This window comes from Erpetoichthys calabaricus, chromosome 4, assembly GCF_900747795.2.
Source record: "Erpetoichthys calabaricus chromosome 4, fErpCal1.3, whole genome shotgun sequence".
In the NCBI taxonomy this organism is placed as follows: Eukaryota; Metazoa; Chordata; class Cladistia; order Polypteriformes; family Polypteridae; genus Erpetoichthys; species Erpetoichthys calabaricus.
This window is the reverse complement of record NC_041397.2, coordinates 198,216,775-198,231,277: the sequence shown is the minus strand read 5'-3', so window position 1 is coordinate 198,231,277 and position 14,503 is coordinate 198,216,775. Positions and strand designations below refer to the sequence as shown.

General features: G+C 34.9%; 1 protein-coding gene across 3 annotated transcripts in view; it reads right to left on the bottom strand.

The window, feature by feature from the left end:
* Positions 1 to 14,503, bottom strand: part of LOC114650489 (SAM domain-containing protein SAMSN-1-like) — an 85,611-nt gene that overhangs the window by 44,855 nt on the left and 26,253 nt on the right. For all 3 annotated transcript variants that reach the window (XM_051927080.1, XM_051927079.1, XM_051927081.1), the window contains one exon: positions 3,940 to 4,020. In XM_051927080.1, the coding sequence (XP_051783040.1) occupies positions 3,940 to 4,020 (81 nt within the window). The remainder of the gene's footprint in view (positions 1 to 3,939; positions 4,021 to 14,503) is intronic.

Here is a 14,503-nt window from a genome sequence, read left to right as displayed (position 1 = left end):
GTTGTATCAGGTAGGGAACAAGAGGAAGCCAAATTACTGCGAAAGAAAAAGTTGTGAAGTGTGAAGGTGTGAACTAATGCTGAGCTTACGTGTGTACAGTATGAGGCCTCCACAGGGTGACAGTGTTCTTTCAGGGCACTGGCAAGTAAACTTTTTTGAACTTGACCAGAAGATGTGTGTAACAAAAAAAAAAAAGGTCAAGAACAAAAGGAACCCGAAGCCAAAAAGAAAGACAAAATTCAAGGTCGAGAAAAAAAATTAAGAGGTCAAAACTAAAAGTAACTTGCAAGTAGAGTTTCCACAATGCTTTTTGAGAGTTTTTGGTATTTGCAGATTGGGTAAAGAAATGAATCCCTAGCCTTCCTTTTTTTCTGCTGCATCGATTAAGCACAAGTCACAACCTCAGAGGCCACGCCCCTAGAAACATGGGGAAGCAGACCTAACAACGGGATTTCATGATGGCGGTGATTAAGGAACTAAAATATCTAAAGCATGTCAACAAACATTAAAACAACAAAGGGAAAAAGACCCCATTGTAGAACACAAAGCTCTAAACACAAGCTGTAAACATTTATATCAAAATCGGTTAACAACATTATTTGTATTATCACTAATTATTGAGCTAAAATTTACAAAAAAAAACCAGTTTTGAAATGTTCTTTCTTAGAAGAAACAATCTTCTCTTGGTGCATACACTACAAACACAAACTTTGACATAGGTGTGATCCTTACAATCACAAGAAATCTAATTGGTCAGATCTTGTGAATGACCTAGTGTTGTTGACAATTAAACAAAGTGTTCCAAGGTACAGCTAGCAAGGTTCAGCATGCAAAAATGTGCACTTGTTTAAGCTACTGCAATGAGAAATAATGGAAAACAAAGATATAAATTGGGACACCTAAATTGGGACTAATGTACAGAACTGACCTGCAATACATGGATCAGCTAGTTATCCTAGTGACGAACTTACATTGGATTATGTAAAATAGAATATGAATGGATGTATAGTCAGTAAGAAAAAAAGATACTAAAGACTCTTTTTTAGCAATCTGCTAACGTTTGGCTGGGGCATTTCAAGCAATATTATCAGCAACAGTGTTGTATATTTATCTGAAATAGGTTTTCAAGAAGTTGTGACAACTGCAATACTGATATCACCTAGTTCATACTGTTATTGGATTATAGTAACGATTAACACTTTAGGTTGTGGTTATGCCATGGTTCACACCCAAAAAATTTCATTCTAAAATAACAGAAATAAAATGAAAATCAATATTTACTCAGATTTACCTTTTAAAGTTTCATCCATTATTCAAAACCTCATCTTCTCCATTAACTATAAAAAGGCAAACCAAGTCCAAGCACCTAACCCATTTTTTCCAAATACATAACTCTGCAGCTATTTAACTTCCGTTTAAACACCATTTGTTTCAGGAAACAGTTGTGTTGCGAGAGTTTAGGAAAGAAATAAAAAATCATTGCCTTATCTGGGAACTACACAAAAAGTAGAGACATTTTGGATATCAGACAATATACTGAGGAAACATTTTTGAAGGGAAGAAACACATATTGGCTCTGCAAAGGACCAACACCCAGTATGGCAAATACCTTGTGGTTATCAGGAGGTCCCGTTAGTGCTCTGTTTTCTGAGCATTGAAATTTTACTCTGCTACTATGGAATATGCAATAAATTAGCTATGAAGTGTGCAACAAGATAGGACATGCATATCTTGACTAGCCAAATCACTTTGAACACAGGCAATCGGCAAGCATAAGCCATGCCACCTTGTACTTCTGATCAGCATGATGCAGATCAAACATTTTTCATGAGACATACACCACCTTTCTGCAAACCAGTGCTATGGCTCTACTCAGATAAGAGCATGAAAAGTATTGCCATTTCAATGCAAAGCAATGTTCTCCTGAAAATGTGAAATTGTCAGAATCATGGTATCAGCAATCTTTCTCACTTGCTGTTATCTACCAGCACAATCTTTAGCAACACTGAGACCAAGCCAAGCACTAATAGCTGAGTGGTGCTCCTACTGACACTTTTTCTATAAACCTATCTGTCCTCTTTCTCCAATCCTTTTGAGACTTTCAAATTACGTGCATTTCTTCCCTGCCTGACGGGCTAATAACACTCAATCGTCTTGCTTGGCCCAGCCTGTAAAGAGGCTGTCTGCTGGCTGATACAATACTTTCTTGCAAACCCAATAATGGGTACTCACTTATAAAACTGTAAATAATTTTTAAAGTTTTTTTTCAAGCACCCACCCTGATTTCAAGTTTTAAAGGGAATCCAAAAAGCTAATTGGGTTGTCCAAGACCTCCCGGCACATCTCATATTTCAGACCTTGCCAACAACCTATCCCAGCTACATCCTTGTTTTGAGTTTAATTCTGGTGTGATTGGCTCCAGTTTTTCCATAACACTGATTCTGTTAAGAAAATGGAGGGTTGCAACATTATGGCTACCAAAATAGAAACATTTATGGTTGTTATGAAAAGAGCTTTATTTCTTATGTTTGGAGTGGCAGAGTGACACAGTGGTCACTGCTGCTGCCATACAGCTCCAGAAGTCTTTTTAAAATTCTGGCCCTTGTTAGAATTTTTGCATTTTCACTGTGTCTCTGTGGGTTTTCCCCCACATCCCTGGGATAAATGTGTTGGGCTAACTGAAGACTTTAAATTGGCTTAATGTAAGTGGACATAAGCACATCCAGCAATGTTCTGGCATCCTATCCAGGACTTCACTCAGTACAGTGCTGCCAATGTAAAAGCCGACTCCCAGTTATCCAGAAATGGATTAAGTGGGTTTGAAAAATGCTCTGATGGATACCTTTGTTTGTGAAATACTGGTGGGGTAAAGTCCCTAAATCTAACACACAGCCTAATAAGGACCTAATTCAAAATATTTCGGTTCTGACCCTAGTATTTTCCTTTGCATGTACCATGACATTCAATTTTAGTTTGACACAAACCAAGATCATAATGAGAAAGAGCACACTTCAGCCCATAACACACTGCCTAGAGTAAAACATGCAATTTGATTAAAACATAAACACAAAACTGTGAATGCTTCATCAGCATATCAGGTCATACTGCATTGAATTCTTTGTTATATAGCTGATGATCACAATAAATTATTCTCAAAATGTGTCATATTGCACAGATCTTACTGGGAGAGTAAAAGGGTGCACTAGGGAAGGATATTGAAGTGATACCACCACCAAGCTTGTCTCTTACACCTCTAGCCAGAAAGCCTGATATTCAGAAACAGACTACAGCTCTTCCACTATTCTTTGCCCTTCTGGTTATGAGTCCTCAAAATCAAAAACTAATATAACATGGAATCAGTCTACAAGAGACTGATGAACAAGGTGCACTAGGCTTGCATAGCATATTTTAGTTATAACAATGTTTCCTTTCTTTTGCAAAACAAATATCAGGGTTTTCTGTTGTCATTCCCACCTTGTTGAACTATGTCTTGTTTTCACATACTCTGTAAAAATAGGTTGTCTGAATATATTTATGAATGCGGAAGCACAGGGCTACTTTTGCATCCTCACAGCTCTATTTGAATCTTGAACTGGGCACTGTCTATGTGCAGATTACATGTTTTTAATGTGTCTACTTTGTCATTTTATCCAGGTAATAAGTCTTCATTCATATCCCAAAGATGTCTCTAAATTGGGTGTGCACCTTGCAAAAGTCTGGGTCTGTTCTTGCCTAGTTCCCAATATTGCCAGGACAGACTCTGCTCCTATGCAGTACTGTGACTGAATAATGAGTGAATATTGTTTTTTGCAAAATTGTTTTGTTGTTCATGAATGATTAGTGTTGACAATGTCTTACTATCTGTAGTATCTAAATACAGTGTATTTTAGACTTTTTAATTAAAAACAACAAAAATGTAGAAAAGCTCAATAAACATACATTAATCTCCACATTATCCTCTGCTTTTGTTCTTGACGGATGATGTCTGAAGGCATCAAACCTTCCAAAGCTGGATGACCGCTAAAACAAGAAAAAAAAATACATATCATTTAATCAAAATATAAACAGGCCAGTGTGACATTTTTAATCCAATATGTCATTCATCATTATCAGTTTAGAAATTAGTTTTTATTCATTATGTTAACTGTGAGTTTCTTCTGTTCACTTTCAACAGCAACATTTGGGGGTGGCAAGTGGGGTGACCGTCCCAGGCCCTGTGCCTGAGTGGGCCCCGCTTTTGAGGTTGGTGTGTCTCATTCGAGCTGATTTGTCAAGTTATATTCTCCAGTTATATTTTGATAAAGTCCGCGTGTTATCTTGCAAAATATTTAGCTGAATACTGTAATGAGAAAATCCGGTGTATGTTAATGTTATTTTTATTAAATTCACATTCAAGTTTATACAGTCCACACATACCGGTAACAGCGTTTGACATAACCGGCCCCACATGGGGGTTGGTCAGCCCTAGGCCCTGCACCCCCCTAAGGCTGCCTCTGTCCACTTTCCTCCCTTATTGCAAAGATGTGCTATGAATTGACAATTTCCTGTTTGAGTGTAAATGTGGGTATGTACAAGAGTAAACCCTGAATAGTAATTATGTCTCTAAAACAGGCATAGACAACATTTACAATACAGAACTCATTGATCACTGAAGGAACAATAAAAGGGAATGAAAAATTATACTGAATTAAATATTCCTGATCAGTTTTCCTGATGCCAGTGTGCAAAATCGATCCTTTATGATTTTATCGCTGTTAGAAAAAATGAATCTTTAAACTTGATCATTTCTAATTAGGTACAATTTTTTCCAATTCTTCCTTCCCTGTTAAGGATTGAATCGGCATTATGTACAATAAGGCAGCTATCGTTAAATACAACATGTTAAGAGAACCAGATAATATATTATTTCAGTTTGAGGTAGGAGACAAGTTGTAATATATATTATACAGTTAACATTTAAAAACTGCAAAACTATAGGATTATGTTACTTTGCTGGCACCGGCACAACTTTATTGTGCCAAATTTTTTCTTTAGGAAAAACAAAACAAAAATGGACTGATATTAAATGTTCATGCAAGCGGCATAATTGTCAGATCACTACTAGCTTTCAGAAAAAATAATTAGTAAAGGAAGTTTGATTTCACCTCCATAAACTAGTTCTATCTTGGAAAAATATGTGGTTGTAAATTTGTAGCTATATTTGGATATTACAAGTAAAGACTTTGGATATCTTTTTCACATTTTATCGAAAAAGCAAAACATATTCACTAGTTAAACAAGGAGGAACAATATAGACTGAATCAACACTTTCTATTTCTGAAAAGCTTACTGTCTTCAGCAAAAAATGAACTGATGTGGATAAAATGAAACAATGTAAAAGGTTTTCACATCATATTTTCATGTAAAAGTTCAGGTTGCATCAAAGATTATAATATTCATTAAATCCTTCCCCTGGGCACTAACCCACTGCATGGTGAACACATGCATACATTAGAGCCAATTTAGCCTTACAAGTCCACCTAACCTGTATGTGTTGGGACTGAAGCATGCAGAGATGATGCATACATGGACCCAAGAAGAACATGCAAACATCATGCATGGAGTGCCTGGGATGTACACCCTTGTGTTCTTACTGCAAGAAAGCAGCACTACCACTGCACCACATTTCTTATATCAGACATACGTTTTCTGAACCTGCTCAGACCATTAATCCTACTGGGCAGCTGCTTAAAAAAGCTGCAAGACAGGGACAACCCTTGGATGTGATGCCATTCTGTTACGTTGCACATTTATTTACATAACCATACTGAGCACAGAATCTAAACTGAGGACTCAGTCATTCCCCTTGTTTTTTGTCTGCTCTCCCTTCATTTATGAGTTTCAACAAGCCCTTCTATTCACTTAAATACTACTCTCATTGCCACACTGTCCTTATCCTCACTTTGACTGCTAGCTTTGAAAGCTATCCTATAATTTAATCACTGCTGTGCTGTTCCCTGCTTTGTAGTACATATGGCAGCTTAAAACCTTCCTTTTACACTTTCTGTTATAATTTTTGTGGCATGCTTCAAGTTCCTTTTGGTATCTATCAATGTTGCATTTTAAATTGGTATTTATAATTATTTGTCGAGTTTAATTGTACTGTTCTATTTATATATTTGATAGTGTTTTGTAATCTTGGTGAAAGTCGAAGCTGTTAATTGCACTAATCTAAACTAAACAGTAAACATTGAATTTAGAGATGCCAGTTAAGCTGATCTGCACATTTTTGGATGAAACTGAGATCCTAACCATCTTTTACAGAGCAAGGTCATAGGAAAGCTGGAGCCTATCCCAGCAAGCATTAGCACAAAGGGCAGAATGTGCTAACGTCAGACTCGTGATCAGATCAGGCTGCTTATTTGCTTAGCTAATGCATTCTAGTAACTTACGGTACCTCTCTTTCTCTCTCTAGAAAACTTAGTTATCACTTCCTTCTGCTAGTGATCCCCTGCCCAAACTTGCCTCCTAAAATAGTTTCACTCAGAACTAAAGTGGTAGCACTTAAGGGGTAATGCATACAACTGCGGAACAGTGCCATCCAAGATGGTGAATTAAAATATTTAAAGTGCAGTATTTTAGTGTGTGTGACAAAGGAAGTCAAGCCCTTTTTAGTGCTAAGTAGGACATCGTTCATATATTTTTTTCTTTTGGCAGATGATACAGTATCTCAGTGACAGATTAATTCAGGATAATACACACAACAAATTTAGAATGTTTTTTTTTTTTTAATTTTATTTATTAATTTTATTGTAATCATTCCATACAAATAGATTAATTTATAACAAAAAAAAATTTTTGAAGACAAATCAAACCCCACCCCTGAGAAGGAGAGCTTAGCCAAAGGAGAATTGCTTAGGGCTTTTTAATAAGGCAACAATAAACAAAAGAAAGGAAGAAATATATATAGGTAAATAAAAAATGGAGAAGGAATTTCTCTTATTCTAAAATAATATTGATTAGATCCTGCCAGGTTTTGAAAAGATTCTGTACAGATCCTCTAACTGAGAATTTGATTTTTTCCAATTTCAAATAATATAAAACATCGGTTTCCCACTGACTTATCAGAGGAGAGTTAGGATTCTTCCAGTTTAACAAAATAAGTCTGTGTGCCAAAAATGTAGTGAATGCAATCACCGTTTGCTTGTCCTTCTCCACTTCAGGTCTGTCTGGAAGAACACCGAACACAGCTGTTAATGGGTTACAAATTTAGAATGTTTAAAATGGGGTTGATATGTACAGTACATGTAAATAGATTAAAATGAATCTAGAAGAAAAAGTAATCATTACTGTAAATTAGCCTTTTGTAAATAGTGTTATACAGTATATCAATAAATTATTTCATGCAATAAATACTCATATGGTTCTCCTTCCTTCCTTCAGATTAAATTGAAACCAGCTTTGCTATTCTTCTAAGACAGGATGAAAATCTGTAATCAACATAGACCTCATGTTTTAATTTTAAACATGGGTTGTCTATTAGGTCTAGTATAATAATACGCATCTGATCCCTTTCCCTTGCAGCAGCCTTTTCGTCTTTGGATACAACTACCTGTTTCCTGTTGGTGTCGCTTGTCGAACTGACCACTATTATATATGTTATCTTTATTTTCAATTATCAATCTCCCACCATGCAAAGTTATCAGTCATTAGCATTACAGGTATAAACCTTGTTCACATGGCCAGAACAAGTGCAAGAAAGTCACTACCACAGGGCTGTTTCTAGCATATAACGTCGGACAATAAACAGGCCAATAAGACCACCTTTCTTATTTTTATTTGATATTGTTATTATCATTTCATATTTCTTTATCCTCATTTTACATGTTTTGCCTATTTTTCAAATTTTCTAGCCCTAGCAATGACACGAACACACAGATACATTGAAACATACACACACACTTTTATTAAGTAGGATAAGCTGATTTCTGTCCAATCAGCAGTTACTCTCTGTTGGACATATTCAGCATTAACGTCTGAAAGGTACCATCTACTGGAATTAATTTTGTAGTGCAAACAATAGTAAAATGCACTGCATTTTTTATTCCAACAGATGATATATCACAATTATTTGGCTGTTACAGATCCCATACCAGATGGCATATAACAGATATAATAACTGGATTGAAAACACAGATATACAGACACCCATACAAAAAGACAATGGTATTTTTATTAAGGTGGACAATGGGTTTCTTCAAAAAAGATAATGAGGACTGTGGAAATAGAAAAAGCTTTGCAGGAGAGCTGACTAAACTGAGTAAATGGATATGGATCATTAAAATTGGTAATGGGGATGATGATGGTATGTTCTTCCTCCCAGCAGTCCTAAGCAGGAAATCCCATTATGAAAAGTTGAATGGACAAACATTGAAGGTATATTTAACATAACACATGCCAGAAACAATAAACGCAAGGCAGGAACCAGTCCTGAATTGGAGACCAACACATCACAGTGCACACTAACTCACACACATCAGCCTACCACACATACTTCTGAAATTTGAACAAGCCACGATGACAGAAGCATTAAGACACAGACACAGAGAAATAATGAAAACCTCACAAAGATTCTATAATATTTAAAAAAAATGTTAAGTTGCATTATAGTGATACATGAGAATTAATTGTGCAGTATGGTAACTGTGTGTGTTTGGTAAGTAATAAATTCATCAGTTTGGGCAGAGATCTTGCTTCATAGTTCTGTTCAGGTCAGAAACATTTCAGGAGAGTTTTTGTACTTCCCAAAGACTGTAAACTTTTTCCTTAGATTTATAATTGACTATTTATCTTGTAATTTTAAAAAGATTGCCTTTATACATTTAATATCCCTAGTATGTGTGTGTGTGTTCACCCTGTGATGGAGTGGCACCTTGCCCAGGGATTGCTCCTGCCTTGCTCCCTATGCTAGCTGGGATAGGCTCCAGCTGCCCTGTGACTCTGCCTTAGATAAGCAGGTTAGGAAACTGAATATACTTCAGCAAGTAGGTATGCATAAAAAATATTATGCATAATATTAATATAATATTATATATTAATTGATAGATTAATAAAGATATTAATATATTCTGAGGCACATGTTTTACATTTAAATTAAATTTAAAGCATTTGTAAGATCTGCTTCAGTCAAAATGTAAGGAAATTGAAAATGAAATTACACATTGATATGATTATAAACATTTCCTGTTTTAAGTTGGTTTGGTATGTCACAGTTCATATGTTTGTAAACTTTTTGTGCTACTACTTTCTGCCACTATCGAATTCCAGCTTACTCTTTACTCTTTGCTATTTAATGCTGCGTTATCTCCAGCTACAATGATTAGTTCTACTCCTTCCCCATCATAACCTCATTTTAAACCAAACGTTATTCAAATATTAGTTTACATGAGTTATAATCTTACCTTTGGCTTTTGAGTCTTTTGTTTATCTGAAACATTTGAAGATTTCCTCTGTAACATTTTTATTCCTTTTAGCAATTAGTAAATCCCCTGAAATGTGTCTGAACAGTCTAGTAGTTTAACTCACACTGGCAGTTTAAGAAAAAAGAGAAATTAACTTCCTCTGTCAAAGGAGGGTGTGGCCTCATTTGAAGTAAAAAAAAAAAAAAAAAGAAAAGATAGTAGCACAATAAAATATTAAAGGTAAAAAGGCACACTTTTGAAAATAAAAATCTTTCTGTGTAATTAGACTTTATTTCAATCAACTATTCTTGTGGACTAAACAAACACAAGACAAAATTCATTTGTCAAACACAGAAGATACAAACATACTAAATCTGATTTCATATGCAATTATTACCAAACCTTAGTAAGTCTGTGAAAATAAAAATATTGTAAAGTTAACATACAGCCTAGATCAATTTTACACAACACAAATTTGTTGTGAATTAATTAAATAAATAAAAATGTGCATTTGTATAACACTAAAACTGTACCTAAAACCATGTCATGTAGAAAAGATGACCTGCACTTCATAGTTAACATGTTAAAAGTGAACTAAGTAAAGGAACAGGAGGTAGAGAAGGTGAGCAGAATAAAATAATATCCAAGAACCTTTTATTGCCAAAAAGTATCTTATACTGTATTTTCTCATGTTTTCTTTTCAAACTCAAATGGATACCTGTTTCTTTTAAGCCCTACATTAAACCATCCATCCATTCATCAATCCCACTAAATCTAGTTTGGAGTAGATATGGTGTTTAACACCTATATTCATCATCTTATTCACGATCGTGGGGGACCGATTACAATTGTAGCAGCCTTGCTCACAAGACAGGAAGCCCATCGATCACTAGACACACGTTTAGACGCTCATACATATGGAGCTAATTTAGAGTATCTTGGATTTAGAAATAAGACGCAGACATGGGGGATCTGCAGAATCTAGCACATGCTAGGATTTAAAGTTTTAACTGTGAGCTGCATGGCAAGGCTAACTACTGCACCACCGTGCCATCTTATATTAAAAATGTTATTTATAAACTTGCACGAGAAGATCATTAATCATTATGTATTGAAGACAATAACATTATTGATGATACAATAATTTCAATGCATATACAGAATATGCAAATGCTCTAATACTAAGATGCCATTTATAATTACGTTTAGATTTTAAAATGAACAGTCATAGCAAGTGGCAACACCCTAGAACAGAGGTTTGTGAGCTTGCTGCACTGCATCTATTAGCTACATACTGATGTTATAACACAAATAAAGCTTTTGCGAATGTCTTGCCACATAGCAGTGACATAAAGACACACTTTTTTCTAAAGTATCAAAGGAGTTCTGCAACCTTAATTAAAACAAACAAAGCATTTAACAGTAACTGTATGACAGATGCACTTTGGAAGCCTCTGTTCTAAGGTGTTACCAAACATTTTTGGAATTAACATAACAGATTTGAAATTTTGATACTATCAAAGGGAACAGCATTTTCTTCCCCATTAGAAGTTTTTGTAAAAGACCTTGTTCAGGAAATGTAAACATTTACATAAAGAAACAGATTCTACCAGTGCAGTAGGTTCCCTAAATGGCAGGACGCAGTTTTGCAACTTTGCTTCCCCTGGACATTACATCACTGTTCATTACTGTCTTCACAACATCCGCTAACAGAAACTTATTGCAACTGAACCATTGGATATGTGTTTATGGAGTCTATCCCACCTCTGCTGTAATTAATATTCTGAATGTGGTGGTGCACAGGCACTCCACCCTGACCTGGTGTCTGATGCTTCGGAGATACACTCCAGTTCCCTCAATCTAACACTGGAAAAAACATTTAAAAACGGAAGGACGGACAAGCATAACGCTGTCTATTAATTATCCTTAGGTGATGAAATTAAAAAATGTCAGGATTAAAATATCTTTACTTAATTCATTTTTTAATTAATTGGTTTTAAGTATAAGCACACAGTATGTAAAGTGCTGAAAAATCGCTTTGTAAACAAAGATTTATCGCTGATGTTCATAACAGATCATCTATTTCCTTTTGTATAACAATATAGACAGCTACTGTATATATTTCAATTAGGGAACAGTAGTCAAGAGATTTTTCTATTTTTTGTAATTTTGTAATTTTTCTCTAACTTAATCCTTGAATAAAATAATAACAAACCACACCTTAGATGTGGCAGCATACAAATTATTCATTAGGGACTTAGTCATCATTTCATACTCATTATAGAAACAGAAGTCCGAGAAAAGGAAGAATCAAACCTTCACTAAGTCTTGTGCCACTCGGGCATGGTGCTCTGATGAAAGAAAAGATTCCAAAAGACCATAAAACAACAATATGTTCATAACTGGTTTGTGTTATGATCTCTAGTCGTTTTGAAATTTGTTTTTTTTAAAGATTTTGCAATGGTTTGTGCCTGTATGATTTCTAAATTTATTTTTGAGATTGTTTGTGCTCCTTTCTGTTGTCTGTTGCTTTGCGTCACACTTTGTGTCAATAAATGCTTTCCTGCTGTCACGTGCTCATGTGCATCCATCTATAGATGACGTGTCTGAGCCCATGTTATGTAAGAATAAAGAATTACAGTAATGTCTTGTCAGAACTTTGTTTAAACATTAAATGAAATACTCTTTGTAAGAAGAAAAAACTAAATAATGCTTGGTTTAAGAATTACAGGTTCACAACTCAAATTGACTCTCACGTATCCTGTGTATCATAATTTGTATTTTTGGCCAAAGTTCTGAGGAAATAACAGCACTTTGCTCATATTTATGATGATGTTGCCACTAGCTATAATTTATGTTATAAAAAAACGAAATACTATATATGTGGATATTTATGTCTACACTGGAAAAAATGAAATCTAAGCAAGTAAAAGTGTTTTGCTTATTGTAAGATATATTGACTTATCATGGAATTTATATTTAAGATTATTTAACTTATTTTATGAAATCTTGTCATGTAAATGTTGCCTACACCATTAAATAAAAGCAAAACTACTCCTGTTTTTTTGGCCTGTCCATTTTTGCAGTGTAAATATGATGGTTTTTAACAAAACACATTTTAAAGTGCATTTTAACAAATTTGCTAAAATGTACAATAGAAGGTTAATCGGCACTTCCACCTGCTTTTTTTTCAGCCTGTTCAAAATCATTATTTGAAAGGCTCTGAAATGCAGTTATCAAACTAGATGGATGATCTTTCATACAAAAATATAGAAATTTGAAGTAAGCTCATAAATTATTTAATTTTCCTTTAATTGTAGAGATCCTTTCGCTAGTTGCTAGTGAGCTTCTCTTTGTCACTGTTGAGCAACTCTAAGGTGAAAATCTGATGCCACCCAATAATTTACTGTGTGAAGACAACAGAAGTGCATTTTTCATATGTGCATACTGAGATCCAACATGCTGTGAGTTTGCTAATGTGTTGCTTTGTACTGTTCTAGTCAGGTATATATCTTAATTTCCTAAAAATTGTCACAATTCGAATTTAAAGGGATGCATTTTGTGACATTTATTTATTGCTAATAATTGTCATTAAAGATAGCCGGCATAAGATGCACTTAACAATTAACAAGTGGGTTGGAAACACAAGCCAAAAGAACCATCTCAATTGGCGAGATCCACTACATATCAGCAGGAGAGGACAAATGTTTGCAAGTTTTGCTTATCCCTTGTAAATATTTAAGTTGTTCTGTGATAGCTGCAGTTAAAGGGACTATAAAATATATATTTTAATAAATCTACTTCTCTTCACTACAGCATAACATGGATACACTTTGTGATTAACTAGCAACACCAAAACAATTTGGTCTAGCATTCTTTTTTTAGTGTAGCCCTGACATTCACTTCTAGCTATACCTTAAAGCTCACTATGGACAGCAAGAACAGTAGTATTTGAAGGTAGATTCTGTATTGATTTCCCACTAAAACAGAACTGTGCACCATAAAATCATTATATTTTGAAATTAATTTGACTTATTAACCTTGACTTTGCTGTTAATTATGATATATTAGATGACCTAAATGAAATGGTATGGAGCTGCATAAGCAGAATTCAGAAGAGACCAGACAAAATTATGTGGCTTAACCTTGCCTTTTTTAATCAGTCTGATGAAAAAATCACAATCCCAGATTATACTTCATAATCCATTTCTGATAATCCCTTCCGCTGGAAAATAAAATGCTACAGTTTGACATGTAGCAACATAAAAATCCATTAACCGCTGATTCCTTTCATTGAAATGGCCTTGGTGAAAATTCTTGAATGCATTTGTATATGCAAATAGTGTTTCATGGGAACCATGTTATGACCAGTAACTTGCTAGATTTAATACATTTAGGTTTATTTGCCTGATTTCTAGGCTTACTATAAATTATTTATGGGAAAATACATTGAGTAGGTTGCCATCAAATGCTAATCATTTTACTGCATTGAATACTGTATACTACTCAGGTTATCTTCTGTTTTTAAGATAGCATATTTAGATCAGGTAACATAATATAGATACACAATAGGATTGTATGTTACATTAAACAAGTAATCTACCCTGCTTCCATCATGTTTGAGACTTGCAGGAGATTAATGGTGAAACACAGTTATTGCCTGCAAAACCAGAAAGAATAACAGACCCCCCTACAGCCAGCCCCAAAACACTAGAGATTAAGAGTTAGAAATATGGCTGTGACTGTTCTTGGTCTGGCTACTGAGTAATGTTGGTCGTGGATGACTTGTTCATTTTTATTGCAGAAAGTTCAAGAAAGGCTAATGAAAGAACCTTGTCAAATGTCCAAGGACAACACATTTGTAGATTTCTATCTACGGGTTAAAGAAAGCTTGCAGAGATTTTGCCTGAGGAAAAACAACAATCTCTAGATGGGATTAAGGGAAACAGATGGGAGGACCAAGGGTAGAAATATATGAGGCAAAAGAGGGATATTGGTGGAGAAGATAATAACCAGGAGGTTTGAGATGGCAGGCCACAAGGAAATACGGGAGGACATACTGT